This window comes from Recurvomyces mirabilis, assembly GCF_035927965.1.
Source record: "Recurvomyces mirabilis strain CCFEE 5264 chromosome Unknown scaffold_23, whole genome shotgun sequence".
Classification (NCBI taxonomy): domain Eukaryota; kingdom Fungi; phylum Ascomycota; class Dothideomycetes; order Mycosphaerellales; family Teratosphaeriaceae; genus Recurvomyces; species Recurvomyces mirabilis.
The window spans coordinates 255,788-282,426 of record NW_027041957.1 but is presented as its reverse complement, the minus strand read 5'-3'; the positions used below and the strand labels follow the sequence as shown (position 1 = coordinate 282,426).

At 53.2% G+C, this 26,639-nt stretch overlaps 12 protein-coding genes across 12 annotated transcripts; 3 read left to right on the top strand and 9 right to left on the bottom strand.

Annotated features, from left to right (window-relative positions):
• Positions 1–6: 6 nt before the first annotated feature.
• On the top strand, positions 7–1,106 carry LTS14_008017 (uncharacterized protein; the record flags this gene model as incomplete). The annotated part of the gene is made up of 2 exons (XM_064840705.1): positions 7–893; positions 950–1,106. 2 exons carry the CDS (start codon positions 7–9, stop codon positions 1,104–1,106), a joined length of 1,044 nt encoding a protein of 347 aa, XP_064691736.1.
• A 465-nt stretch (positions 1,107–1,571) lies between these two features.
• On the top strand, positions 1,572–3,394 carry LTS14_008016 (uncharacterized protein; the record flags this gene model as incomplete). The annotated part of the gene is made up of 4 exons (XM_064840704.1): positions 1,572–2,198; positions 2,264–2,661; positions 2,726–3,150; positions 3,216–3,394. The coding sequence occupies 4 exons, from the start codon at positions 1,572–1,574 to the stop codon at positions 3,392–3,394; spliced, it is 1,629 nt and encodes a 542-aa protein (XP_064691735.1).
• A 124-nt stretch (positions 3,395–3,518) lies between these two features.
• Positions 3,519–4,541, bottom strand: LTS14_008015 (uncharacterized protein; the record flags this gene model as incomplete). The annotated part of the gene is made up of 1 exon (XM_064840703.1): positions 3,519–4,541. One exon carries the CDS (start codon positions 4,539–4,541, stop codon positions 3,519–3,521), a length of 1,023 nt encoding a protein of 340 aa, XP_064691734.1.
• A 367-nt stretch (positions 4,542–4,908) lies between these two features.
• Positions 4,909–5,552, bottom strand: LTS14_008014 (uncharacterized protein; the record flags this gene model as incomplete). Its single annotated transcript, XM_064840702.1, has 3 exons — positions 4,909–4,940; positions 4,998–5,027; positions 5,084–5,552. 3 exons carry the CDS (start codon positions 5,550–5,552, stop codon positions 4,909–4,911), a joined length of 531 nt encoding a protein of 176 aa, XP_064691733.1.
• A 29-nt stretch (positions 5,553–5,581) lies between these two features.
• Positions 5,582–6,024, bottom strand: LTS14_008013 (uncharacterized protein; the record flags this gene model as incomplete). Its single annotated transcript, XM_064840701.1, has 2 exons — positions 5,582–5,961; positions 6,012–6,024. The coding sequence occupies 2 exons, from the start codon at positions 6,022–6,024 to the stop codon at positions 5,582–5,584; spliced, it is 393 nt and encodes a 130-aa protein (XP_064691732.1).
• A 563-nt stretch (positions 6,025–6,587) lies between these two features.
• LTS14_008012 (uncharacterized protein) lies at positions 6,588–8,731 on the bottom strand (the record flags this gene model as incomplete). Its single annotated transcript, XM_064840700.1, has 2 exons — positions 6,588–8,468; positions 8,519–8,731. 2 exons carry the CDS (start codon positions 8,729–8,731, stop codon positions 6,588–6,590), a joined length of 2,094 nt encoding a protein of 697 aa, XP_064691731.1.
• A 969-nt stretch (positions 8,732–9,700) lies between these two features.
• LTS14_008011 (uncharacterized protein) lies at positions 9,701–12,034 on the bottom strand (the record flags this gene model as incomplete). The annotated part of the gene is made up of 1 exon (XM_064840699.1): positions 9,701–12,034. One exon carries the CDS (start codon positions 12,032–12,034, stop codon positions 9,701–9,703), a length of 2,334 nt encoding a protein of 777 aa, XP_064691730.1.
• Positions 12,035–12,597: 563 nt separating this feature from the next.
• LTS14_008010 (uncharacterized protein) lies at positions 12,598–14,233 on the bottom strand (the record flags this gene model as incomplete). The annotated part of the gene is made up of 2 exons (XM_064840698.1): positions 12,598–13,886; positions 13,939–14,233. The coding sequence occupies 2 exons, from the start codon at positions 14,231–14,233 to the stop codon at positions 12,598–12,600; spliced, it is 1,584 nt and encodes a 527-aa protein (XP_064691729.1).
• Positions 14,234–14,772: 539 nt separating this feature from the next.
• Positions 14,773–19,236, bottom strand: VPS10_2 (vacuolar protein sorting/targeting protein PEP1; the record flags this gene model as incomplete). The annotated part of the gene is made up of 1 exon (XM_064840697.1): positions 14,773–19,236. One exon carries the CDS (start codon positions 19,234–19,236, stop codon positions 14,773–14,775), a length of 4,464 nt encoding a protein of 1,487 aa, XP_064691728.1.
• Positions 19,237–19,768: 532 nt separating this feature from the next.
• On the top strand, positions 19,769–21,106 carry LTS14_008008 (uncharacterized protein; the record flags this gene model as incomplete). The annotated part of the gene is made up of 2 exons (XM_064840696.1): positions 19,769–20,759; positions 20,868–21,106. The coding sequence occupies 2 exons, from the start codon at positions 19,769–19,771 to the stop codon at positions 21,104–21,106; spliced, it is 1,230 nt and encodes a 409-aa protein (XP_064691727.1).
• Positions 21,107–21,891: 785 nt separating this feature from the next.
• LTS14_008007 (uncharacterized protein) lies at positions 21,892–22,197 on the bottom strand (the record flags this gene model as incomplete). The annotated part of the gene is made up of 1 exon (XM_064840695.1): positions 21,892–22,197. The coding sequence occupies one exon, from the start codon at positions 22,195–22,197 to the stop codon at positions 21,892–21,894; it is 306 nt and encodes a 101-aa protein (XP_064691726.1).
• A 1,772-nt stretch (positions 22,198–23,969) lies between these two features.
• Positions 23,970–25,977, bottom strand: SDH1_1 (succinate dehydrogenase flavoprotein subunit; the record flags this gene model as incomplete). Its single annotated transcript, XM_064840694.1, has 2 exons — positions 23,970–24,045; positions 24,119–25,977. The coding sequence occupies 2 exons, from the start codon at positions 25,975–25,977 to the stop codon at positions 23,970–23,972; spliced, it is 1,935 nt and encodes a 644-aa protein (XP_064691725.1).
• Between the last annotated feature and the right edge of the window lie 662 nt (positions 25,978–26,639).

Here is a 26,639-nt window from a genome sequence, read left to right as displayed (position 1 = left end):
GCTACTATGCCTCCAAAGGAGAAGTACACTGACCCTGAGCTTCGAGACCAAGTCAAGGAAGAGGTCAAAGAGTCCGACAAGGGTGGCGCACCTGGACAATGGAGCGCACGCAAAGCACAGATGATGGCGTCCGAGTACAAAAAGCGCGGTGGTGACTACAACACCGAAAAGTCGCAGAAGGACGAAAGTCAGAAGAATCTTACCAGGTGGGGCGAGGAAGATTGGCAGACCAAGGAGGGCTCCGGCAGTGCGAAGAAGCAGGATGGGACCGAGAAGAGATACTTGCCAAAGAAAGCATGGGAGAAGATGACCGAGGAAGAGAAACACGCCACCGAGGACAAGAAGCAGGAGGGTAGCAAGGTTGGCAAGCAGTTTGTGGAAAACACATCGAAAGCGAAGCAGAGTCGAAAGAAGGCCAACAAGGAGGCTGAGGAGAAGGAGGACAAGACGAATGATGGAGATGAAGATGAAGATGATGATGAAGGCAACGAGGACCAGCAGTCTGACGACGGCGAGGAGATTGATGATGACGAAGGCAACGAGGACCAGCAGTCTGACGACGGCGAGGAGATTGATGATGACGACCAGGACGACAACGACGAGGTTGCTAAGAAGGGAGCAGACGATGATGCTAACGACCCCGACGATGCTGCAGACGACGAAAACGATGCGGAGAGCGCTAAAGCTGGTGACAAGAGGAAGAAAGCCAAGAGCTCCAAACAGTCTGCTGGCTCTAGAAAGAAGCAGAAATCGGGAGTAAATGGTCAAGGCGGCAATGCTCCGCCGGGCAAGGTCGGCAGCAAGCATATGGACGCCGAAGAACCGGCACCTCGCGGCTCCGCAGATCGTCTACCTAAGAAGGGCCAGAAGATTGTCTGGAAAGCCATGCCCGGGTAAGCTCTCGGAAACGTGCAAGGACTGCGACAATGTGTGCTAACGTCGACTACAGATATGTTGATGGCGAGGTTACAGAAATACTTACTAAGGGCAAGAAGGTTGATAAGAAGGACGTGAAGGCCAGTAAGGACGATCCTAAGATTGTTATGAAGAGTAACAGCAGTGGGAAGATATGCGTGCACAAGCCTGAAGCTTGTTTTTATGACTGAGCCGTCACAGGCGTAGAGTGCTCGCTATTGCCTCGCATTCGCTGTGGTGCTGATAGCACATCTTTGTATAGTTGTAACATGTATAGTAGACAACCAGGTCATCCACCGTGCTCTAGTCCACCACTTCCTGTTGGCTAGCTCGTATGGTAGTCCCATGTTCAGACTCAGACAAGGGACAGTTCGTGAAGCGGAACGGCCGTACTTCGTCCTTTGGCCGCTGCCGATTGGTGCCAAGCTTCCTTCTCACGCGGACGGCAACGAGCTCGCGAGGTCATCTCTAGTCCAGCAACGTATGCGAGGATCGCAAATTCGTGGGGAGCGTAACATAGGAAGGTCAGGTGAATGTTTACTACTTAGTGTCCATCAACAGCCCACGATCCCAGGCACCCATCATGATCTGATCGCATCCCTATAGTCCACCTATCAGAAAGCCTGGACTACGCTTTAAAGGCTCCTCGTATCAAAATGGAGGATGCAATGGCGTCTTGGCAGGACGTGAACTGGACGACCTTCGCCTTCAGGCCAATCGTGCTCTTCACAGTAGTCTACCTGCTGTATCGACTGACCACCGCATACATCAACGAGCGGTCCTTCCAGATCTTCGCCAAGCAGAATGGATGTCAGCCTCCTCTTGATCTCTCGGGACCATGGTACAGGCGCTTCGATCGACTGCGTAGAGTCCTCAACCTGAGGAAGAGCGGCGAAGACATCCTGGATGATATCATTGCGGCCGACTTTGCCAACAGCGTGGGAACTGTTCAGCGTACCATGCACGAAGGATCACAGGTCATCACTACGATCGAGCCTGCAAATCTGCAAAGCATGCTCGCCACTCAGTTCGAAGACTTCGGTACTGGACACCTTCGATATTTGCAGCTTGGTCCAGTCCTTGGTCGTAGCATCTTCACTAGCGATGGTCCATTCTGGGCCCACTCGCGAGCACTGTTCAGACCGCAGTTCTCTAGGGACAATATCAATGATCTCGAAAGTACGGAGAAAGCTGCCAAAGTATATGTATCTGCTCTGGGCGAGATAGATGCTAGTGGCTGGACCAGCAACGTAGACCTGCAGCCTATGAACTTCAGCTTTACTGTGAGTGCGAGACGCTGCTTCCAAAGAGAAAGACTTCATAATTCACAACTGATTTTTTTTTTCAGCTTGACACAGCGAGTGATTTCCTCTTTGGTGAATCTGTCGATTCGCAATCGAGTAGATTGCCTGCTGGATCAGCTCAGCATGAGAGTTCTGCAGGCATGGAGACTGCCCGGGCTCAAGCCGTGTCGAAGCAATTCCTTGACGACTTCGAAATCCTTAGTCACACGATCATCATGCGCATCCGTATGTCGTCGCTGTACTGGGTCATGGACAGCTTCAAGTTTCGTAAAGCAGTGGCACGGGTTCAGAACTTCACAGAATACTATGTGAATAAATCCATCGAGAGTGCTAAAGCTGGGAAGATTGAAGGTCAGTCTGATAATCTACTCGCTCGTCTCGCTTCGGATACACAAGATAGGGAGGAGCTTCGCAATCAGACACTTGCAATCCTTTTCGCCGGGTGAGTAGCAGCGTGGCAGGAACGGAGATGGAGATTATGATATATGGGACTGATATTGCAACAGACGAGACACCACTGCTGGTCTACTTGGATGGTGCTTCATGCGTCTGGCACTCCATCCGGACATCTTGTCTAAACTTCGACAGATTATACTATCGGACTTCAAGGCCAATGACCCTATCACTTTCGCCAAGATCAAAGGATGTCGATATCTTCAGCACTTTTTGAACGAGGTCTTGCGTATTCACCCGCTAGTGCCGATCAACTCTCGACAAGCCATGAAGCATACGACTCTTCCAGCCGGTGGTGGCCCTGATGGCAAGTCGCCTATCGCCGTGCGCAAAGGTCAATTCGTTGCCTTCTCCGTCTACTTGATGCAGCGTCGCAAAGATCTTTGGGGTGAGGACGCCCTCGAGTTCAAGCCCGAAAGATGGGAAGAGAAAGTACCGGCCTGGCAGTATCTGCCTTTCTTGGGCGGTCCTCGAATCTGTGAGTAAAGCAGTTGTTCAAGCGTTTCTGTCGGACGTTAAAGGGGTTCTAATCATTAACTTTAGGCATCGGGCAACAATTCGCGTTGACTGAAGCCAGCTACCTGCTGATCAGGCTCTTGCAGAAATTCGATAAGATCGAGCCAACGGACCTGCAAGAAATGCGGCAGATGCGGAAAGCCCTCGGGCTCACGATGTGGCCTCGAGATGGTGTGAAAGTCAGGCTGCATAGAGCTTCGTCTTGAAGGCAACGGCGTTGCGATATAGAATGACTTGTTAAGGCCTCAGCAATGCCCTCGAACATGAATATCGATAAAGCAATGAGCCACAGCTCCGCACTTTGGACCTGTGAGACTGTCCTGAGATGCTTCAGTACGGTAGCTCGCAACAGTGAAATTGCTCGCAAACCCTGCACCAAATCGTCTGATTTCTGTGCAACGTAGTCGTGCTCTTCGGTGGTGCCCAGTAGTCTGTCGCGCTCTCGAGAGTGCTCATCGTCTTGGTCGACTCGAGGATCATTGTGGTCGTCGAAACGTATTGTTTATCATCCTGGATCGCCGCTGTACTTGAGTCGTGTAAACTTTTATCGGCCTGCTTGCTAGCTACTGTCTGCATAGTCCTCCAGAGCTCGAAATTACCCATTACATCTGTGCCAGCCGCTTTCCCCAAGTCGTCCGAACTGTCTGTCGCCATCAGTATGTCTCGCTCTGGCACCGTGTCCCGCTGGTGGTGGCTGTTGCTGCCTGACTTCTTTCGTCCCTGGCTGAGTGGACTGATCCATGAAGGGACGCCCATCGCCAGACGAGGTGGGAGCTGGTGCATCGGCACCTCCACTGTAGCAGATCTGTCAAGAGGATGAACGCCGATGAACCAGAACAGGAGCGCCACCGCCAGTGCAGTCTTGCTGAGGTTTCGTGAAATGATACGCTGCATGTTGTCTGGCAGGAAATATATATTGTCGGTCAGACGAGCAATCTTATCACCCATCTCGTTGTATCTTAGACATAGCCACATCTCGTTCGTCCATACTCTTAAGCTAGTATAGTTGTGCTCTAGAGAGAGTAACGTACCACTGACTAGTGCATATTCGTCATATCTCTGTCGCAGGTATCGTCCAAGGTCACTAAATCGGACCAGTATGCGATCCCGATGGAAGATCAGGGTCAATAGAACGACGGATATCAGTCCTGCTATGGCTAGCAAGGGCAAGCCACGGCCCGATACAGCGATCGAGATGAATGACCAACTTCTCTTCGCGGTCGAGGTGCCCACTGGAGCGTTCATGGTCGGCTTTGAGGTATCAAAAACCAGTCGTGATCCGGATATCACAGCAGGTGACAGCTTCTTTGACGAGTAGCCCTCAAGGTAGGCTCGACGAAGCTCTTCATCCATGGTAGGCTGTCTGATTTCGAATGTGATGCTGTTTGCTACGAGCAAGCAAGATAGAAGCAGCTGCCTCCATTGCTTGATACGATGGCTTTGTCTCTCTATAGCAAGTAGACGGAGTTTCCTTTGAGACCTCGACGGATGTGGCAAGTCTATTGTACCTACCTTCTCAATGAACAGATGTATCTCAAATGTTGCGGGACCACGAGGACATTATCTTTTCGGGTGTGACGAAAGCTCACACAAAGTGCAGTATATCGATGTCTTCAATCTGGTAGTGTGAAGTGAATTCGGGGCGTTACGTGCAGCCACATCGGTCGAATGATGTCTTCTTTGTTCTACATTCGTGGAGATCTCGAAAATATCATACAGCCTACTTGAACGCAGGAGCCACCAGAGTACTTCCTGAGTGCAATATTAGCATGAATGACACGTCGCAATCGATTTGTAATGGTTGCTTACCTCCATCAGGGTAGAGCACCTGCTCATTGTCTGTGAATTACCGTTAGTTCGTCACGACCAGAAGATTGCAATGTTGCTGCACCCACAAAAGAGGCCGCCTTTCCCAGCCAAGAACAAAATCGTGGCAGCCATGTCGCTATCGTGCCCACCCCGTCCAGCAGGGTTGCCGATCTTCGTCGACAATTCGCTCTTATTTCCCTCATCACTCTTACCAGTAGTCATTTCACTTGGGAAGATGCCGGGAGCAATCACATTGACACGAACCTTGGTGTCCTTGAAGGTAGTGGCCAACATTCGGCTCATATGTGTGAAAGCGGCTTTACTGCTAGCGTAGGCGAATTGTCCATTAGATGATCCTTTCATCTGGCCAGATATGGAAGAGACATTCACGATTTGGCTCGTGTAGCCCGGCGTGATCTCACGGCCTTTTGCGAGAAGTGGCAGGAAAGCCATGCTCATGAAGAACTGGCCGAAGACATTCGTCTGGAAAGTGTCCTGCCATTGCTGCTCCTCAGACTTCAGGAAGTGCTGTGAGATAGCCTCAGCGTCAGACATGTCGGGCTGGCCATTCACGGCTGCGAATGTTAGTACTTTTCACGAGCGTAGCGCCGGATCAACACACAGAATTTCGTGTTGTCATCTCTCGCGATACCTGCATTGTTCACCAACAAATGTATGCCTCTCGGCTCCTTCTCTTGCACGTCCTTGGCCAGCTGAATCGCACCCTCTTTACTGCTCACGTCGCCAGGCAAAGCATGCAGGCTACCTACACCATTATTGTACTGCTTGACAGTGTCTTCAAGCACTTCTTTCCTTCGACCAGTGATGTAGACCTTTGCTCCGTTGGTGACAAGGGCCTGAGCAATCATCAACCCAATACCTGTGCCTCCACCGGTCACCACGGCCGTGATATGACCGACTCCGAAGAGCTCGCTGGCCTGTAGTTGTTCGTTGGTTCGTTTGCCTATGTGAAATCATTATAGGCGGAACGACTGAGCCAAGAGTGATACCTACTTGTATCGGCCATTGTTGCGCGCTGAACAGTCGTAAATACTGGTTTCGATGCCGTGGCAATGGAAGGTCTGATGGGTGCACGAGCAGAACGAACGAAGAGACGAAGCATCTTGTTGATGAATACCTTGGTACTGTGGGTATGCAATGCTTACCTTGCCTATGCGTAATGAGCTGCGCCCATTACACTTGCATGACGCGCTGAGTCTTCAGAAACCACCAAGCTTAGCCATCTCGGTCAAACTGCTTGAGAGGCCCTTTTATCATGGAGAAGTAGTCTTATGGATGGCGCCAGCATGATAGAGAGGGGTGCGTCTGATGGAGTGGCAGGAGTGATGGTAGATATGCGTTATAAGGACCGCTTCAAGACCTCACCATCCCTCGACGCACGGACATTTGGCCGTGCCCTTAGCCTTCAAAATCACACAACGCATGGGCAGAGTATCGGCTGCAATGTTAAATTGATGCTTTTTCGTTCAACCAGCTTACATAGTCCGAGACTCATATCTCATAAGTATATACATAATGGGACTAATACCACACCCCTGTCGCTTTTTAACCATAACATCGTGCTCACGCCTACGGAAAGTGCTGCGTGTCCGGGGAGTATACGATGCCGTTACAGTCATACATCGTTCCATTCATTTTGTACAGTGTCGAAGAAGGCAGGACTGGAGGAGCGCTTACAGTATGCGACATGGCCGGTGCTTGAAGGTTGGTGAAGGCGTTTGTGGGAAAGCACATCTGGGCAGAAGTCTCGATTGGTGTCAGATAGCCCAGGAAAAAGTCTGCACTTTGCTGATAGGGTGGCAAGGCTGGGATCTGCAGACCGAGTCCCTCTGCTGCGAGTGCTGCATCGTGGATATCGAAGTGAGAGTCGGCAGTAAACTCAAAGTCCTCGTCCTCGTTGAGCATGTCGTCAGGTAGCTCATCATCGTGTTGCGACGGCAAGACTTGTGACGTGTAGAACTGACTTGACAAGACTTCGATCTCCTTTAGCCAGCCGTTGGCTTTAAGCCATTCAATTGGTGGCCAGTCGCCACCAGCTTTGCCGGCTCGACTCTCGCGTTCCTCGCCTCTGGCTTTCCGACCACGCTTGCGAGGACAGAAGTGCGCCCTTCTTAGATGTGCGGCAGCGTTGTAGTAGACGTTGTACTGCTTCTGCTGCTTGCATTGCTTGCAGATGCCGATGGGTTTGGTGGGCCACCAACCCTCTTTCGACGGCGTCGTGGGCTCGACACAGATCCAGACTTTGCGCGTCTCAGCATGCGCGCGGTCATAATGGCGGCGAAGCTCATGTTCGCCTCTAAAGCCCGATGGGTATGCTATACATAGCGTACAAGATAGCTTAGGATGGCTTGGTCGCACATAAGGTGTCTTGCTAATGGCTTGCTTTTGCCGAACCATTGGATCTTGGTGTTTCGATATTTGTTTGCCATTAGCGGTAGACGCCGAGACTTTCGACTTTGGTCCGTCCGGTAAACTTCTTGGTGCAATCTTCTGCTGCGCGTTTTCGATATGCTTTCGTCGTCGCTCGGAAGCCTTGGCGTCTGCGGACGACGTCGAAGTTGAAGAGGATGTACTTTGCTGAGAGTCGGTGCGCTCCATATTACAGGCTTCATGATCATACTGTGAGTCTCTCATTGTGGTGTCATACCCATTTGCAGGAAAGAAAAAGCTTGACTCATACGGAATGCCTTGCTCATCAAAGGCAAAGCCCACATTGCTTAGCAAGTTTTCATCACCATGCCTACCATCCCCATGAAGAGTTGCAGTAGTCGTGAGACTACTTGCTGGAAATTCAGCGCTGTTACCTTGTGCACAAGCATCAATGTCTTGCATTGGATGAACGAATGAGAGAGTACTATGCGAAGGGCAGTGCGAGGCAGACGACTCAACCCGCATCATGCCAAAGGCATCATCCATCGACGTCGAGGTCATCGATGTTGATGTGGTCACACTACTTTGTCGGCTCATTGCCTCACTCGAGGTAAATGAGTTTTGCGAAGGCTGACCCGACATACTGGGTGACCTCGTAGCCCCGTTTTGTAATTGGGGCCATAGGTTGTATGCGAGCGAGACATCGAGAAACTGCTGCTGATATGCATCAGAGCAGTTGACTCGTTGTCTCTTTACAGCTGCGCTCGATAAGTCGGAGCTAGTTGTGAGCTTCGAGATGTACGATCTAGGATCGTAGACCTGGTAGTCGCCGACGTGCTCGGGTGCCGGGTGCCCAGAGTCGTTCCAGTCAGCTTGGCCAAGTGCCGGTCCACCCGTAGATGTCGAGACGAGTGCTTGCTGTTGGGCGTGGAGACCAGTACTGAAAGGGGTGGCGTCAAGACCGGTGTATTGGGTGGGACATTGTGCTGAAGCAGACCTTGCCATCGATTTTGTTGCCCGTCCAGTCGGACCAGTACAAGACCGTCGTTTCCTGTTGCTTGTGCCGAGTTGTGCAGAAGACTAGGTCAAGGTCAGTAGATGGATAGCCAGCAGTAGCTAAGTGATCCTACATTCGAGTCCAATCCCTGCCTTGCGCCTAGAACCAGATGTGTCCGTTGCTGCAAGCCTTGATGTTCAGCCGTGTCGCTCATTAGCAACGCAACGAGTTCGGCCTTTCGTTGAGTCCATGCCATCTGTCGAGCCTCGTCTGTAAATTGCGTACGCCAGATATCCTGCCGTTCCAGCTCCAGTTGCCTCGCAAAGCCGTTGCTGGTGGTAGACATGTTAGGTGCAGATCAAGTAAGAGACGAATAAGGCTCTAGGCCAATAGCGTCTCGATACGTGTCTGAACTTCGAAAGACGTTGGTTCGTTACACTGTTTGCTTTGAAGAGACAAACTCAGGATATTCGAGTGAGGCGAGCAGAAGAGCATGCGGGAGAAGGCTACCTTCTTATGCCGTTGATTGAAGGGTCCGCAACAGGGCGTACAAAGGTGGTAGCGTGGGAGGTGCCAATACCATGTGGCCGCGTTTCCCATGCTTCTTCTGCAAGCCCGCGCAGGCAAACAGCTTGTCCGGTCAGCGTCCGAGGCGATCTGCAACGGCACGGCGACTTGACGTCGACGCCCGGTTCGTCGCCTCATCTTTCTTGCCCATGTTCAGGATATGATCCTTGTGGCGTGAGCTTGGAGCTTGAAACCCACAAATGGAATACTTGCGATCGCTGCAGCCGCGGGCCGCTGCCGTCGTGTTCATCTGATCTCTTGCAACTCTTTGCCTTCGACAACTCATCGTGCATATTCTGCCGACCATACAGCACCCGTGTCAACAGATCCTCAGGCACGCTCTGAGGGATCAACACTTGCCGCAGCAAGCCCTCTCGCATATGGTGATACTACAGCCGGCTCCACTCCACGCTGGTGAGACATGACGACAAGGTAGTAACAGAGGCTGAAAGGCCGTCTTGTCGAAAGGGTACCTGTCATACTCAACCACGCGGGCGACATGCTAGATTTTGATTGCCTCTACCGAAGACTACCAAGATCTGCAATCCCGAAAGCTCACCACCTGTCGGGCCGAAATTGAACGTCAGGAAGTGTTCTCCTCGGTGGTACAATGACTGCATTTCCTATCGAATCAACGACTGCTGTTGAAGACGAGAATGATACAGATTATGTGTCAAGACCTTCTGTATCACAAATGCTACGACAAGCTACACGAGGCACGCACGCGATACTGCGCCATCTACGACGATTAATTTACAGCCGATTTCATGAACCCTCGCATCTTAGCCATGGGACTGCGCTGAAGTTTGCCATCGGTGGGCGAACCCTTGTGCGACACGTCCTTCTTGCCATTGGCTACTGGTGCAACCCATCCTGACTGGAGATCCATCTCCACTACATCATCGTTGTAGTCCGACGACGATCGTCCTATACTGGGGTTTCGTGAGCTTCTCCTGCTCGTCTCGGTTGTAGTGCGGGTGAGTGGCGAAAGCATAGTCTGCTCTGGCTGAGGAGCGAATGAGACGATGGATACTTTCCTGCCAGAAGCTGTGGAGGGTCTGCGACTTCTGTCACTTGCAGTCGACATTCGAGAAAGTCGCGCAATACCTCTGGCACGAAGGGATTCCTCGGTCTCTATTGGTGGGATGGGAGGTATTGGAAATGACTCCCTCCTTGCCGAGTCCACGACCTCCTTGGCTATCATCATCTCGACCGGTGAGACTGTGGCTTCTAATGGTGGAGTGCTGAATCTCTCCATGGCTGAGTTGTCCTCGCCATCCTCGCCGTCCATTTCCTCGAGATCTTCCAGCATGATGTTCTCGATCAACACGGTATCGCCTTGATATTTGACATCGGCAAAACCAAAGTCGTCGAACCATTCGCAGATGTCTTCAACAGCCGCGTCATCGCTCCGCCGTCTCGGCACTGCAAGTGCGTGCTGGTATACCTTATCGATCGCTTCCTGGAACGGCTCAAGGTTGGCTAACGAGTCTTTTCGCGGCATGATCATTGGGGTGAGAAGCTTGATAGGTCCAGGCATGTACGCATGTCTTTGCCAGGCGGTAAATTCAGGAGGCGTCACGGTCACCACAGATCCGCCTCTGAGGTGTATCTGCGTGGCAATTGGTGTCGTCATGCCTGAAGAGGGAGGCGGTGAGTTCTCAGTGGAGTGCACCGTTTCCGGGATCGAAGCGAGCCTGCCAGGTAATGCACCGGGCGGAAAGTCGTTAAAGTTGGCCCGGGGGTCTGTGACCGCGATCTGGGACAACGGACTTCGAACTTTCTTCGTTCGCCGCTTCTTACTCACTCCTGGCCCTAGTGGAAGTACTCTCCGTGGTGACCCCAGGAAGACCTCTGTTGGTGTCCCGCTGATGCTACGTGGCGTAGCAGGCAAAGCCTTGTCTATCATCGCCAACGGTGGCGGCAGTTTCACATGTATGTGTTGCTGAACATACTTCTTGTCAGGTATGACTGTCAGATGCTCTTGAGAGGGAAAGAACCCTGCGTCTAATAATTGGCTCATTGTCTCGCCCTTTTTCCTATGCTTCCATGGGCCTTGTGGCATGCCAGGCACCCAGCTGTCTCTCATCGGCTCAACAGCAGGCTCGGTGGCACGCCGGACTGGCGCAATCCCAGGTTCTTCCAGTTTGACTGCCGTTGCTTCTCTGGTCGCGGCAAGACTGGCGCTTTTCCTAAGGGACTTGTCGACCTTGGCGCCCTGTACTGCTGGCGCACGAGCTGGCGAACGACTTTTTAGTTCGCGGCTGGCTGGTCTAGGCTTGGTGGGCATATCGCCTGGAAGAGTGCGTGGAGGTCTGATCATGATTGGCTTCACTACCGGTGATTCGAAGCCATTGATCCACCCTGTTTCCAGAGAAGCTACTCGCACTTGAGGCAGAGCAGTCGCCTTTTCCGTCTGCGTGGGGAACACATCGCCCTGTGTAGACAGCTGTGCTAGCGCATCCGACAGTGCGGCGTCAATCGAAGCACCCGTAGCCGTAAGCTTCCTCGGCGCATCCAGGTTGGCCGACTGCCGCCGCGGCGATCGTTCAGGTATGGGCGGCGGAGTCTTGCCTGGAGGAGGAGCAGGTGGCGGTGTGCTAGGCTTCGGCGGATATCTCGCTGATACCGGGATCCTCGGTGATGAGTACGAGTCTTCGAATGGCCGGACAGGCTTCCGTCGTGGCGGAGGCTCGGGAGCCTTCCGAGGTTTCTCGCCAAAAGAAGCAGGTAAGGCCGCCCGCTCCACCCTCCCTTCCCGCTCCCCTTCTTCTGGGACAGCACCATCACTGCTCTGCTTTCGTCCAGTCGGCGAAGTCTCTACATCCTGCAAACTCGATCGCGCAACCTTCGACTTGCTGCTTCGCGCAAAGAACTTCTTGCGCGATTTCGAGCTTGATGAGTCGAAGCTTCGTGGTGAGGTAGGTGACTTTGCACTCTTTTCACTGCCAGATTTGCCAGACTTGCCCGACTTGCCGCTCGCGACACTCTTTCTCTTCTCTTCCTCAAGTTTTGCTGCATACTCCAGCTTCAACCGCTCGATCTCCTCCCGCGAGAACTGCAATGGCGGTGGCGCAAACATCCTTGCCCACACGTGCCGAGACCGTGTCAACCACAACCGCTTGTGTCACTGTTTCTGATTTATTAGTATGGTGATATTGATGATCAACGACAACGATGTCGGTGTGAGGCGTTGGCATTATTGCATGCCGAGTGCCGCATGCGACCGGACTCGAAGCGTTCGTTCAAAGGCTTTAGATTGAATATGCATGTGGTTGTCGGGTGACGACTTCTTTGTTCGGCTAAAGGCAAGATCTCGCGATGCACAAAAAGTTCCAGCTTGTTGGTACCAGGTATCCAAGCATTCCAGCTTGCGCGCCCATCCGTCCGCTTTTGGCATGGTGTTGTGTTCCTTTGTGTCCCTGTACATCATCATCATGTCGGAGAGAGTTGACGGCGGGTGACGTCTTTCCTGATATCAGGGCGCCAAGCGTGCAGGTGGCGCAGAGTTCTGCTGAGAATGAGACATGGGTAGATGATGAGCATGCTTTAGAAGCCTATGACTACTGATCGCAGTACGGGACAAGCCCTTGGCTCTCATACCATCTATGTACAATCGTTATAAGCACTGTGTAGGTATCTCCTTTACCTGTTAACAGGCAAAGGGAAAACAGCAGGACTCTTCCACCCATTCGCTCCAACAGCCCTAACACCAACCTGCACATTGTCCTTGTTCAAAGACAACGTAACATTCCCCGTCATGCCCACATCCACACTGTGCGTCCACTGCAGCGCCCCCGAAGGCCTCCACACGATCTCGTAACTCTTCACGAGAGAGTCCTTACCAGTATCCCACGAGAACTGGGAGTCGTTGCTAATATCTTCGATGGGCGTGTCTTCCGCCGCAGCAGGAAACCCAATGATCTCGGAGATAGAGACGTTGGTCGGCGTTCCTGGGCTGTTTGCCGCGGACCACATGGATGCTAAATTGACTTTGGCGACACGGGAGGTATACTCGAAGTCCACGAACTCAAGCAGATCTCCGTATTGGATGCCATCCTGCTCGCGTGGATCTTGATGCTGATGAGCAAAATCCTCCACCGCCTCCGTGAACCTCACAGCTGGAAACCCTTGAGCGAGGAAGCTCTCGTGGTCTCCACCACGCAAGTAGCGGTCCGAACGGTATATCAAGGCGACTTGCATACCAACCCATTGCGCTGCTCCCGCCGCCACTTCAGCGATATACCGGCCTAGGTTCTGAGCGGGCGAGTCGTTCCAGCCGCCTATGATTCCGATAGTGCTATCCAGACTCGCGGAAGAGGCATTTGGGTAGTAGATACTCGCCCCAAACAAGCGAACAGTGTAATCGTTTACAGCACTGAAGGGAGCATTCTTGCCTGTACCGATGATATCGTTATTCCAGTTTCCTTCGACATTATAACCCGCCTTTTTGAGCGTCGAAGCGAGATTAGCAGAGCCATAGAGACCCTGTTCTTCTCCAGCCGTGGCAGCGAAGATCATGGTCGCCGCTGGCTTCACCTTGGACGCTGCAACGAGCCGCGCCATCTCCATGACTACCGCCACGCCCGTAGCGTCGTCGTCGGAGCCAGGAGCATCGTTCACATAATCATTGATGTCGATCCGACGACTGTCGTAGTGCCCAGTGACGACGTAGACGCGGTTAGGATCCGTGGTTCCGTTGATCTGGGCCACGACGTTCGTAATGTTCACGGGGAAAAGGATCCGGCTGGCAATGGGCTGGATGTAAGAGTTGAAGTAGACGGACATGGAGCCATCGGCTGGTGCGGCGAGGCTCTGCATTTCCTTGTAGATCCAGTCTCTAGCGGCGCCGATCCCGCGGGTGCTGCTGTTTTGCTGGGAGAGGGTGTGGCGGGTGCCGAAGTTCGTGAGAGTTGTCACAATATCTTTGACGCCTTGGGAACCGTCAGTACTTGATCACTCCGTTTAAAGCTGTTAACTACATACGATTCACATCAATACCCTCAATCAAACTAATCAGCTCTTGATCAGGTGCTTGCGGCACCAATGCCACGCCAACATTTTGAGGTGGCCAGTTGGCATTGGCCCAATTGACGGAGGGAAGGTAATTGCTTCCTTGAAGCTGCTCCCATTGAGTTGAGTAGACACCGCCGCTGCTAGGGTTCCCATTTCCTGGGCCATAGCCTGGTGGACCTGGAGGGCCTGGAGGTGGCGGTGGTGGAGGATGAGCGTTGACGAGCGACAGAAGTGCCGCTGCGGCGACTGTGAGGTGGGAGAGCATGTTGACACTACCGCTGCAGGAGAATGTGAGAAGGGACAGTTTTATTCAAATGGCGTAGTTCTAGTACTTATAGTCCCATGATTTTAATCTTCGTTCATGAAGTCAGAATCTCCTCAGCTGCCTGATCGAGCATAGCATGTCGAGCACGCAGGAATCGCGCATCGTCTTGCAGGGTACCTGGCATCTTGTATCGTGATCATGTCACCAGCGTTGATCATCAACAAGAAACCCAATGAGCCATGGCCGAAAGAGGGGAGGCAGAAAGCGGGGCAGATAGCAGTCCGTGTGCGATAGCGTTCTGGATTAGGAAGGTGTGAAGGAACCGTATCCAAGAATCCAAGTGGACTGCGATGATCATAGCCTTGGCAGGACGAATGGCTGTGCTAAGTAGTCCAGGTGTACAAGTTGGTATCATAATAAAAGACTATACTACTGCACACACACAGGGGAAAAGACAGAAGAGCACGCCTGGCTACGATCTCTCAAATTGCAATATGAGACATCAAGCAGCCAGGCGCCTCTCCGATCGGCATCCTAAACTAAACCTCTTCATCACTCTCCTCCCCCAACAACTCCCCCTCGTCCGGATCAACAATAGCATAATCCCCCCTTCCCCTCTGAAACGAACTCCTCGACGTAAAAGGCCTCCCACCACCTCCATACCCACCACCGCTACTCCTCCCCAACCTCGTCCCAACAGCCTTCCACACACTCCCCACCACCATCGGCAGCGCCGCCACCACCGCCACAATTCCACTAAGAACCATAACCGGATACTTAACCCACGGCGCATCCCTATCGAACGCCCCAGCCATACTCGGCCCACCGCCCGCAGCGCCCCCAAATCCATCCCCAAGCTGAATCCGGCCGAACTTCCCATCCCAGTTCTTCCAGACCCACCACCCCACTCCCGCCGCAGCAGCAATAGGAATCACAATCGCAAAGAATAGCCCCAGTCCCGAAATCCCATGTCGTTTCTGAAACTCCTCTTCCTTCCCCGGACAAGGCCTCGTCCTAGCCGTATAATCCAGCTCCTGTCCACCCTCACAAGTCGTAAGCGGGATCCTCCTGTAACCAGTGGTATCATAGAACTCCACTACATCCTTCTTCTCGCACACGGCGGCCGGATCAGCCGCTTGCAGACCTTCCACAAGTCTGCACGAGCCGTCGGTTTGCCGTTCGTAGTTGTAGTCGCATTCGAAGTCGCGGCGGGTGCAGGTGCAATTGCGTTTGATGTCGTGGAGATGCTTGATTTCCCTTCCATTATAGCACTTGCTCTCCAGTCGTTTCCGATGATACTGCGCCACGTGACCGAAGAGACAGTTGTCGTCTGAGAGCGGATGCTTAGGTTCCCAGAGCCAGTAATCGCTGTCCTTGCCCTCGGGATCCTTCTCATCCAGATGACACAACTTACTCCTCTCTTCCAGCCCCGAGAAGTCCAAATTCACCGAGACCAGATCCCTCTTGATCTTCCCCCAGAGCATGAAATTCCTGCTCGTATCGGAGGGCACAGTCGTGATGTCCTCAACCATCATCTCTGCCTCGGAGAAAGCGTACTTGATCCAATCATCGCCCTCATTCAAAGAATAAAGGACCTCCCTCGTCGCCTCCCCTTCCTTCACAATGACCAAAATAGACCCCTGGTCACCGTATTCCCACATCCAATTCCCCGGCGCCACAACCCTCCAAGTGACCCCCCCATCCCTCGTCAGAAAGGTATCAGCGTCCTTCTTGTACCCCAGAAACTCGCCCACATTGCCCGTCCCCATCATCAACCCCACAGCCGAGGGACTCGAGAACGTATCCCTCGCATCCTTCCGCTCTGTATACCCATGCAAATGCAACGAACATTTCTCAGACCCTCCACTACACTCCCACCCCTTGCCCTCGAAATTCTTCTCCGGCCGCGCCAAAAGCGCCCAATCCGCCCCATCATTATGCGTAACAAACGTCTTCAACTTCTTCTTCTCCCCATCCTCCACCGCCTTGGCATTTGCCACACGATTAATAACCGCCACCCCCTCTAAGCCCTGCATCTTCTCGAAGTCGACGTAGCCAGGTCCATTCCTATTAACCTCAGAAACAGACAAGACATAAGATGTCCCGTTGGAATTACTCTTGATGATGGAGCCGTACTCGCTGTCCTCGCGGTTGTTGACCGTCACGTGGAGGAACACTGCGTGGGTGGAGGAGTCGAGGACGGTGTAGGCCTGTTGGTGCGCGACTTTGAAGTTACTCGGGAATTGGGCGTCGGCGAAGACTGTGCCGTCAATACTCGTGTCGACTTGCAGACTCTGCTGATCCTTCTCGTCCCGGACAGCGACGACGATATACTCCGCCATGGTAGCAAAATTGATAACATCCCGCTTCAACACAGTCGAGTGCTCGAACCAATCATTGGAGGACAATAGATCCACCCTCGCGTCCGGATCCTCATCAGAATACTGCTCGCAATAAACCAGCTGATCACTCCCCTCCCTATCCTCCCGATAGACAAACTGGCACTTCCTCACCCCACGCCTAAGCGTCTCCCAATCATCCCCACCCTTCGTACTCACATGCGCAATCGTCTGCCCGCTCTTCCCACCCGTCCAAATCAACCAATTCTTTTCCGTAGGATGGAACTGCAAGATCTGCAAGCGCTCTTGGTTAGGTTTCTCAGGTGCCTTGAAGGTATGGAAGCTGGAGCCGAAGTTGTGGCTGTAGTAGACGGTTGTTGAGGGGGTGACGAGATAGACGTTATCGTTGAGATACTGGTGCGGATATATGGCGATCACGTCCTCGCCGTCCGTGTCGACAGGAAGCCAAGTCTTGCCGTGGTCCTCTGAGAGGAAGACCTCTCGGCGATCCGTCCGCATGATGACAGATTCCTTCTTCGACTTGTTCGGTTCGTCGTTGGAATTACTCTCCTTGCGCTCAAGATAGTAGTACTCCACAAACCTATCGCCCTTGAACTTGGTAATCTCCGTCGCGATCTTGCCAGAAGCAGGGGGTGTCCCGTCATCTTTACAATCCCTCTCCACCGGATCATCGAGGGTCACACCTCCCTTGCGCACGCAAGTATCGCCTGGAATGAGCTTGTAGCCTGAAGTGCCCATATACTTCCCCTTGCCCTCCTTACACTCTCCACTCGGGATCCTGAGCACACCACCACTGACGCACTTCTTCGCCTCGCTATCCCAGAGGAAGCCTTGCTCGTAGTCGCATTCGAAGTCCTGCTCCGTGCACTTGCAATCTTCCATCACGGGTTGCGGGTCTTTGAATTCTTCATCGACGAAACAGTTCGAGTCGGCTTTGCGACGACGATACATCTGCGTATGGCCCATGATGCAAGTTGGCTCTCCCTTGTCATCGACGCGGGCAAACCAGTCTTCGAAGTCCCGTTTGCTACATTTATCTTCGTGAAGGCCGGCGAAGTCGAGAGCATAGATGAAGTGCTTCAATTTCGAACCCTTGCCCTTGGTAGCCGTGAGGATGAATTTCAGGCTCGTAGAGTCCGGGGTGGTGGTGAGAGATAGGGGCTTGATCTTGCCGTCGATCTTGAGGTCTTTCAAGCTAGCGGTCTTCCATTCCTTGCCGTGGTTGAGCGACCAGCTAATCTCGTCTGTTTCTTCGTCTTCGATGGCGACGAGAATAGCGCCTTGGTCGCCGACTTCGTAGAGATGCGGTCGCCGCAGAGCACGAGTCCAGGTCAAGCCCGCATCATCCGAGACGTACGTATCGCCTTCGTCGTAGGCGCCTAAGAACTTGCCAGTGTTGCCGACACCCATCACAATACCAGGCGCAGGGCTACTGAAGATGCGCCCAGTATTTCGCTGGTTGGTGACGGAATGGAGGTGCAGCTCTTTATCCTTCTCCACAGTCATGGCCTGCCAAGTCCTGCCATCGTCAAAGCTGATCTGAGTCTTGATCTCCTTGTCTGCCAGCCATTTATGCTCAACCTCCTCCCAGTTGTCCACCACGTTGACCATGACAATACCCTGTATATCCTGAATCTTTTCAAAGTCCACGAAGCCGTGCATATTCCTATTCGTATGCTCGATGTTCTTGCGAAAGAAGGTACCGTTGCTGTTGCTCGTGAGAAGAACACCCATGGGACTCGTCGGCTTGCTCGTGAGCACATCGACCTGCATGCTGTAGTTTGTGCTTTCGAGTAAAGTATATGCATCCTCCTCCAGCTTGTGTCCAGCAAAGACAGCGCGATGCCACGACTGCGCATCGTCGGTGACATACATGGCCATCTCTGTCGTCCCTTCGCTCTTCGCCGCAGCCACCAGATACGACTTGACTGAAGCCACATTGATGATGCCACTGACCGTCCGTCCATCCTCCGTCATCTCCGGCTCCACCTCATCCTTGTTGAAGTAGTCCGAGGAAGACAGTAGTCTGTAGTCTGACGAGAAGGGCGAGAAGATTCCCGAGACAATACACAACACCTGATCCAGATCCCGATCCTCGTCTCCGGTGGTAAATTGCTCCGTGCTCTTGGCATAAATACATACACTCGCATCATCCCGCAACAACTTCGGGTCCGTGGCGAACCCATCCTTGGTATACCAAACCGCCTCCTCACAGTCAAAGCCCAGGCAGTCGGCAGTAAGGAACATCATTCGCTTGGGATCACTCCCATGAAACACCACGGCCGGTCTCACACTCGTCGGAGGCGCAGGCACCTCGAAGCTATCCCATGTCTTCCCGACATCACTCGTGACCCAATGCTTCACCCCTTCGCCTATCGCCACAGCCCAAGCATGGTTGGTCGGATGTTTAAGGACACCAAGGACTTTGCCCTTTTGCGCAATGGGTTTCCATGTTGTGCCGGCGTCTTCGGAGCGGTACGCGGTTTTCTTCAGGCTGTCGGTGCAGAGCACGACGTCCGAGTCCGGGAAGTAGAAGAGGTTGCTTGGGCTCGACTCGAACTCCGTTTCTTCGATCACTGGGAGGGCGTCCTTGGCCAGGCATAAGCTGGCTAGGAGCGCCAGAAATTGAAGTATCCGTCGCATCCTGGTATTCTTACGTGACTATCATCGAGATGCCATCGATACAATCGTAGTCGATGGTTTCAAGAGAAACAGCTGGCGGTTATGCACGAGCATGACGAGGCTCAGGGTAGCTGTAACCTGTCGCGTGGCTGCGCACGAGGTGTGTTCGTTAGTATGACCCTGACATCCGTGCGGCAAATAAGCATGTGATCCGGGGTCTGCTTGATACATGTCTTGAGCTAACGAGCGGCAGAGCCCGAGACATGCTTAGGGCGACCACATTGTGATATTGACCCCGATGTCGATTACGGAATTCTGTATACTACGACATGTGAGATTCCACTTAATCTACACTGCTGCTGTATTGTTGGCCTTTCGCATCCTACATGTGACGAGCATGTAAGTGAATGGCAGATATGGCTTGGCTGACGACATAGTTCTGTTCATCGCGGAACATCGCCGCGAACTGGTTGCCATGCGCCTGGTAACCAGCGACCAAGACTCCTCCACATAACCCTCTTCTTCCCATTATGAACAATCGCAACGCGTAACCATGTACCGAGGCGGCGGAGGTCGCTATCGAGGAGGTCGTGGCGGTGCACGAGGCAGTAAAAGCACCACCACCACCACAACCACAACCACCCAAAAGGGCCTCTTCGCCGAAGGCATCTGGCAATGCAATTGCACCCCTCGTCTCCCAGCCGAACACTTCAAAGTTAAGAAGGAAGGCAAGAACCAAGGCCGTTGGTTCTACACCTGTCAGAATTCCGAGCCGAAACGCTGTGGGTTCTTCTTGTGGGATGAGGACGCTAAGCCGAGAGAGGAAGCGGCTGTGTTGAGTGGGAGGAGGACTGAGCCGGGTGCGAGTACGGGAGGGGGAGGAAGGATGAGTCTAGGAGGAAGTTGTGAGGTGCAGGAAGGGTGGGATGCGGGGAGGGCTGCTAGAGCGGCGAGGACGGATGCTATGGGTGGTAGAGGTGTCGGTGGTGGGAGTGGAAGGGGTCTGTTTGCGCAGCAGGGTATTGGGAGAGGGAGTGCGAGAAGGGTTGAGGACGAGGAAACGCAGAGTCCATCACCAAGACGTATCTCGCCTCCACCACCGTATACTGCTATGCCTTCCAGCAGTAATACCAAGCGCAAAGCCCCGCAAGCTGGGATTGATGAGGAGGACGACGACGAGTTCTTCCCATGGCCACTCACTGGACAGGAGGAGCGAGCTCTGGCCCAGGCTGCAGATCACACTACTGCTCCGCAGACACCGCATAAAGCTGTGAAGACTGGTGTATATGCTACGCCTGCCACGAGCGTTGGACGCAAACTACCGTGGTTGGAGCAACAGCAAACACCGAGGACACCGAGCACGACCCCGAATACTGCAGGCTATTTCGACACACCTACCAAAAGCACAAGCACGCTCGCAGCTCCCAGTGTAGTCCAGAACACAACGCCACTCCACCAGAACCCCATCATACTCCCAGCCGCCAAGACCCCCTCCCCACCAGCCCGCCACAAAGACGCCCTTCTCAACCCCGCAGACTCCGAAAGTACCCTAACAGCCTCTACTCTCACTCTCCTCGAACCCCTAAACATCCCCCCCTCAACCCTAACCCAACTCCGCACCCTCCTAACAACCCACGACCTAAAAACTCAAGGCATCTCAAAAGGCCGGGACATCGCTCGCCTAGCGGTCAAAGCCAAGGAAGCTAAAATCGCCGAACTCGAGGCCAAGATCGTCGGGTTGGAGAATGCGAAGATTGCGGAGTTGAGGACTAGGATCGCGAGTTTGGAGGCGGAGAGGGAGGTGCAGAGGGTTGTGGTTGGGGAGTTGAGGTGGCGGGTGGCAAATCCTAATAGTGGAGGGGAGATGGATAGTCAGGAGACTATTATTTGAATGCAAAACGAGGTCGTGCTCAGGGTGTCGCTTTTCACGTTCAGAAGAGGGCTTGCTGTCGCGGCGTTCTGAGGTACGGGCTTTTTGTTCACGACTTGAGATGATATGATACCCCTAATGTGACGCGAAGCGAAGCGCTTGTACATCGCACTTTCGACGGCGATCGAGAAATTAGTTTATAGCAATTCAGTAATACAAATTTCAGCAAATCGCCTGGCCTGGAACTAGTCGATCACGATCGATGGACATGTTTACAATCGAGTCTTTCCGTTCGACCAGTCCGATGGGAATAGGATGTGACCTTATGGTGATTTGAGAAGCTGTCTCAGCAGTCTGTCATTGCCGATGGTGGTTATTGCCGTGCTCGCCAGGATAATGATCCGACGGAGCAGTGTCCTGAATTCAGCTCGCACTCACTTTGGCCGAACACTTCTTACGTCTATGCAGCTCTTACGGAGTGGCGGTCGGTGGCCGGGGTTTCGCTTATGATGGTCTAGAGCATGCGCTCTAATGGTGGAGGCGAAGAACGATATCCTTGATCAAAACAACATGACTGGTACACCGACCATGCACAACCTTGGAAGCTCGTCTTACCTAGGTGTGAGCTGCGAAGTCAAAGCACCCACAGTAGCGGGATCCTGTTCATGCTGAAGGCGATGTTTTAGGATCTTGTCAAGACTGATGATACTCTATTGTATATTGCAATCAAGCATCTGGTATACATGAAATCGGGAATCTCCCACTCCGATGCCAAACGAAAGCCAACAACCGGTGTTCACGCCTCCTCAGGCGGTATTACAGCTTGACCCACAATATCCGTTGCAATACGACTTATGCATATATTCCGACGACTTGCTCCAGCCTGCTCGTGCAGGAACGTATTGAGGTGGGGCTTCGTACGGCTGTGGTTGACGATGTTCCTGGAATTGATCGTTTCGAGATCTTTGTTGGTATGAGTTCTGGTCCTGGTCCTGTCGCGGCTGCTGCTGTTGTTCGTCGCCCTTGTTGTGATGGTTGGAGACGGCTTTCAGGCCTTCGCGGGCGATGAGGTAGATACCGCCGTACTTTATGCCGGCTTTGATGAGACCCATTGTTGCTGTTGTTGGTGGGTAGCCGGGATGAGGAGGTGTACCGGTGAGTTAGAGGTGAGTTGTCGTGGAAATTGACTTGTTGGTTGTTGGTTGTTGGTTGATGAAATCTGACGTCGGCGATGGAATGTTGCTGCTGTTCGTTTTGATGCTTGACAGAGACTTGATTGATACGATGAAGCAATGAGATACTTATATGCTTCGACTGCCATCGTTGTTCGCTATTCTAATGCCTTGTCACTTCGTCGATCGTCGTCGCTGAGGCGCAGCCAAACCTCGCGTTCGCTCGCGTTCTGCTGCGCTTGGCTGTGCCCTCGCAAGAATTACGAAGGCACCTCTCAAATGACATCTACAGATGCATTTCATCATGGCAAGACGCGCATGGTCTTCCTACACCATCCACAGCCCGAGGAAAGGCATCAGAGTGAGCTCTTAAACGGTTCATGTCCGACAGGCGCATGAAGATGCCAACCTAATGCCACGATGCACTTGTGCCTGAGGATCGCTTTCTCCGGACATCAGCGCCACCATCATGCTCCTCCAGCCCGTCGAGCTGAAGCTGCTCACAGCGCTGCTCGACATGAACCTTGAACCATCAAGCGATACTCCAAGGCCATAGCGAAGATGAGCGGCATCGAAGTGGTCGGGTTTCTACTTGGCGCCTTCCCACTTGCCATCAGCGCCGTGGAGCATTACAGAGACACTGCCAGGACTGCTGGAACCTTTTGGCGTATCAGAAAGGCGTATACCAAAGATGTGAATAGCGTCAAGTACTACCGCATGATTCTAGTACTGCACATGGAGGAGCTGCTCGCTCCCCCTGGTTGACGACCACATAACGAACGATCTCAGTAGATGTGCGGCACTTTTGCAGGATGTTGGCGGCAAAGGCTGGCGTCAGGCTGGAATCACCAAACCACTGGAGGATCGGCTCCAAAATGCGTACGGAAATTATCTGGAGACTATGCAAGAACTCAATCTTCTTATGAAGGCGCTCAGCGGAGAAATCGAAGTCGAGGACCCGCGTTTCCAGCAAATTGTAGAGCAGGGAAGTGAGAGCAAGACTGCCATGAGCCTCGACAGCCGTACGTCCTCTATGACCAAGACGACAACATTTTCAGGGCCCAGAGGCTTGTACGGTCTTGGCTCAGCACGTCGTGAATGGATCATGACGGAAGTACAACTCTACATTAACCGTCTACAGGATCTGCTTACATCGGTGGATCATATTCATGGCTCATTTTCAGAGCGTCCTCACTCGAGACGACCACCATTCGGCAAGCCAGTCTTGCGGTTGTTCACGGACTTCCGACGGGACAGCTACTGCAGTCAAGTATCAGCCTCAATGACAATGTAAGACCGCAAGCCACCCGTGCGTCGGTACCGTACGAGCAAAGAATCTGTGTGCCTCCGCAAATGTACTGCGCTGAAAAAGTGCTTGCACGGCTGATGCCACGATATACAATTGTGATAGTTACGGCATGGAGGAGAGTAGAAAGAAAGGGAAAGAGTAAGCAAAATCCCTATAGTCAGTGGCAGTATTATGTAAGTGTCATTACCAAACCTCAAGGGCGCAAATGATATAATTGAAGGAAAGCACAGAGGAAGCGAGATGCCTAGAACGTGATAGCATGGCACGGTATAGCACAATACGGCGTTGGCATAGCGTAGGATACACTTGTAGAAATCAGTCGCTTAAAAGGTATTTACAGCATCACTACCCCCTTCCTTCCTCAGAACATCTTCATACTTTGTTTCGTGCGAGACGACAAGGCCTAGTACTTCCTAGCAAAAGGCGGCACAGCTTTACACTCAGCCTCGTCAAGCGTATTGGCCTGGACCTTACGATACCTGCGCAACAAAGTCAGTACATCAACCTCCCGAAGAAGAACTTAAGCTCTCAGTGAAGGAGAAATAAACATACCCAATGTCAACACTCCCCTGCGCCTCCTTCTGCCAAGTAAGCGTGTGCTTCATCCAATTCTCATCGTCGCGATCCGGGAAATCCTCCCTCGCATGCGCACCCCTCGACTCCTTCCTGTTCGCCGCCGCCTCAGCAGTCTGCACGGCACAAGTAAGCAGATTCCTCAACTCCAACGTCTCCACCAAATCCGAATTCCAGATCATAGATCTATCCTTCGTCCCCACATCATGCCACTGCTGATCCACATCCCGAATCCTCTTCACACCCTCATCGAGCGACTCCTGGGTTCGGAAGACAGAGACATCGGTCTGCATCACCTTTTGCATAGCGGAGCGGATATCGTGGGTAGTTTTATTGCCGTTGGCGTTGCGGACATGGTCGATAGCGGCGATGGATTCGTGGCCGGCGTCGGCGGGGATCTGGTCGTGTTTCTGGCCTGGGGTGAAGTTGTCGCGGATGGTGTGGGAGACAGCGCGGCCGAAGACGACGAGGTCGAGGAGGGAGTTGGCTCCCAGGCGGTTGGCGCCGTGGACGGAGACGCAGGCTGCCTCACCACAGGCGAAGAGGCCGGGGACGACGGCGTCCTCGCCTGAGGCGGTTTGGGTCACGACTTCGCCGGTGTATTTGGTGGGGATGCCGCCCATGTTGTAGTGGACTGTTGGGAGTACGGGGATGGGTTGTTTGCGGACATCGACACCGGCGAAGATGGAGGCCGTTTCCGAGATACCCGGGAGACGCTCGTGGAGAATCTCTGGGGGTAGATGTGAGAGCTGGAGGTAGATGTGATCCTTGTCTGGGCCAACACCACGACCCTCGCGGATCTCCATTGTCATGGAGCGGGAGACGACGTCACGGGAGGCTAGATCCTTGGCTGTAGGGGCGTAACGCTCCATGAAACGTTCGCCTTCGCTGTTCAGTAGGTATCCTCCCTCACCACGCGAGCCCTCGGTGATGAGGCAGCCGGCACCGTATATACCAGTTGGGTGGAACTGCACGAATTCGAGATCCTGGTTGGGAAGGCCAGCACGAGCGACCATAGCCATGCCATCACCAGTACAGGTGTGGGCGGATGTGCAGGAGAAGTAGGCACGGCCGTAGCCACCAGTGGCCAAGACAGTGTTGTTGGCGCGGAAGCGATGGAGCGTACCGTCTTCCTGGTTGTAAGCCACGACACCCTTACAGGCACCATCCTCCATGATCAAATCGATAGCGAAGAACTCGATAAAGTAGTTGGTGTTGTGTCGCAGACTCTGTCCGTAAAGCGTGTGAAGGAGAGCATGTCCAGTACGGTCAGCAGCAGCACAGCACCGGTATGCCTGTCCACCCTTGCCGAACTTCTGGCTCTGACCGCCGAAAGCACGCTGGTAGATCTTGCCGTCCTCGGTTCGCGAGAAAGGGCATCCGTAGTTCTCCAGCTCGATGACGGACTGTGGCGCCTCGCGTGTCATGTAATGGATAGCATCCTGGTCACCCAACCAATCCGAACCCTTGACCGTGTCGTACATGTGCCACCGCCAGTCATCCTCGTGCATGTTGCCTAACGCGGCGTTTATGCCACCCTGCGCAGCCACAGTATGTGATCGTGTAGGGAACAGCTTGGAGATACACGCGGTGTTGAAACCTGCCTCGGCCAGACCGAAAGCGGCCCGCAGACCAGCGCCACCGGCTCCGACGACGAGGGCATCGTACTCGTGCTCGATGACGGGGTATTTGCTGCTCAGGAAGGGTGAGGCTTCCCGTGCTCGGAGAGGGCCATTGGGTGTGATGATCTTCTGCGCGGCGACTGTGCGGGAGAAGTTGCGAGTCTGCCGGGCGAAGTTCGTTGGGCCGCCGAAGCGACGAAGGGTCGAGGACAGCATTGTGTGTATCCCAGGCGCCTGTGATGGGTGAATGGGGCGGAGGAGGGGAGATGTGGTCGTGTGTAGGAAGTGAGAGGCGTAACGTGCGATCGAGACTTTGAAGTGATGGCGTCGATACTCTACTTTAGACTTGCCGTCGATCTAGCCGAGGAGTGAGCTAAAGCTGCATTTCGAGGCTTATGATCAGCTGGCGGAGCTAAGCGGATCGAGGTCGACAGCAACGTCTTCTACGCCATCTCACCCCTCATGGTCTTTCCCCTTGCAGCAACTCAAAGCCTCAAAATTTCGCCTCATCACGATCAGTGGCGATCACGGTGGCGGTCCAACGTTGTCAAGTTGTTCACGGTTTCACCGGCTTTCGACCACAACATCCCGGAAAGCCGAAACCGGCCAGAGCTATGACTGGGAGGCTCCAGTGCGGTTTGTATGGACACTTCGACATCAAGCATCTGAATATCATATGGGCCAAGCAAATACATACTCCATCCATTACACCGAAATCACCAGCAGCAAGAACTGCGTAGACCTCGTTTGCCGGCGTGATACCAAGGCATTGCCACTGTCTCAACTGCCATAAGTGCTACACATTCAAGACGATGCTCACGAAGGTACCTGCCATCTCAGTGCGCCCCTTGATCTTGCTTACAAAGATATAACCTCCG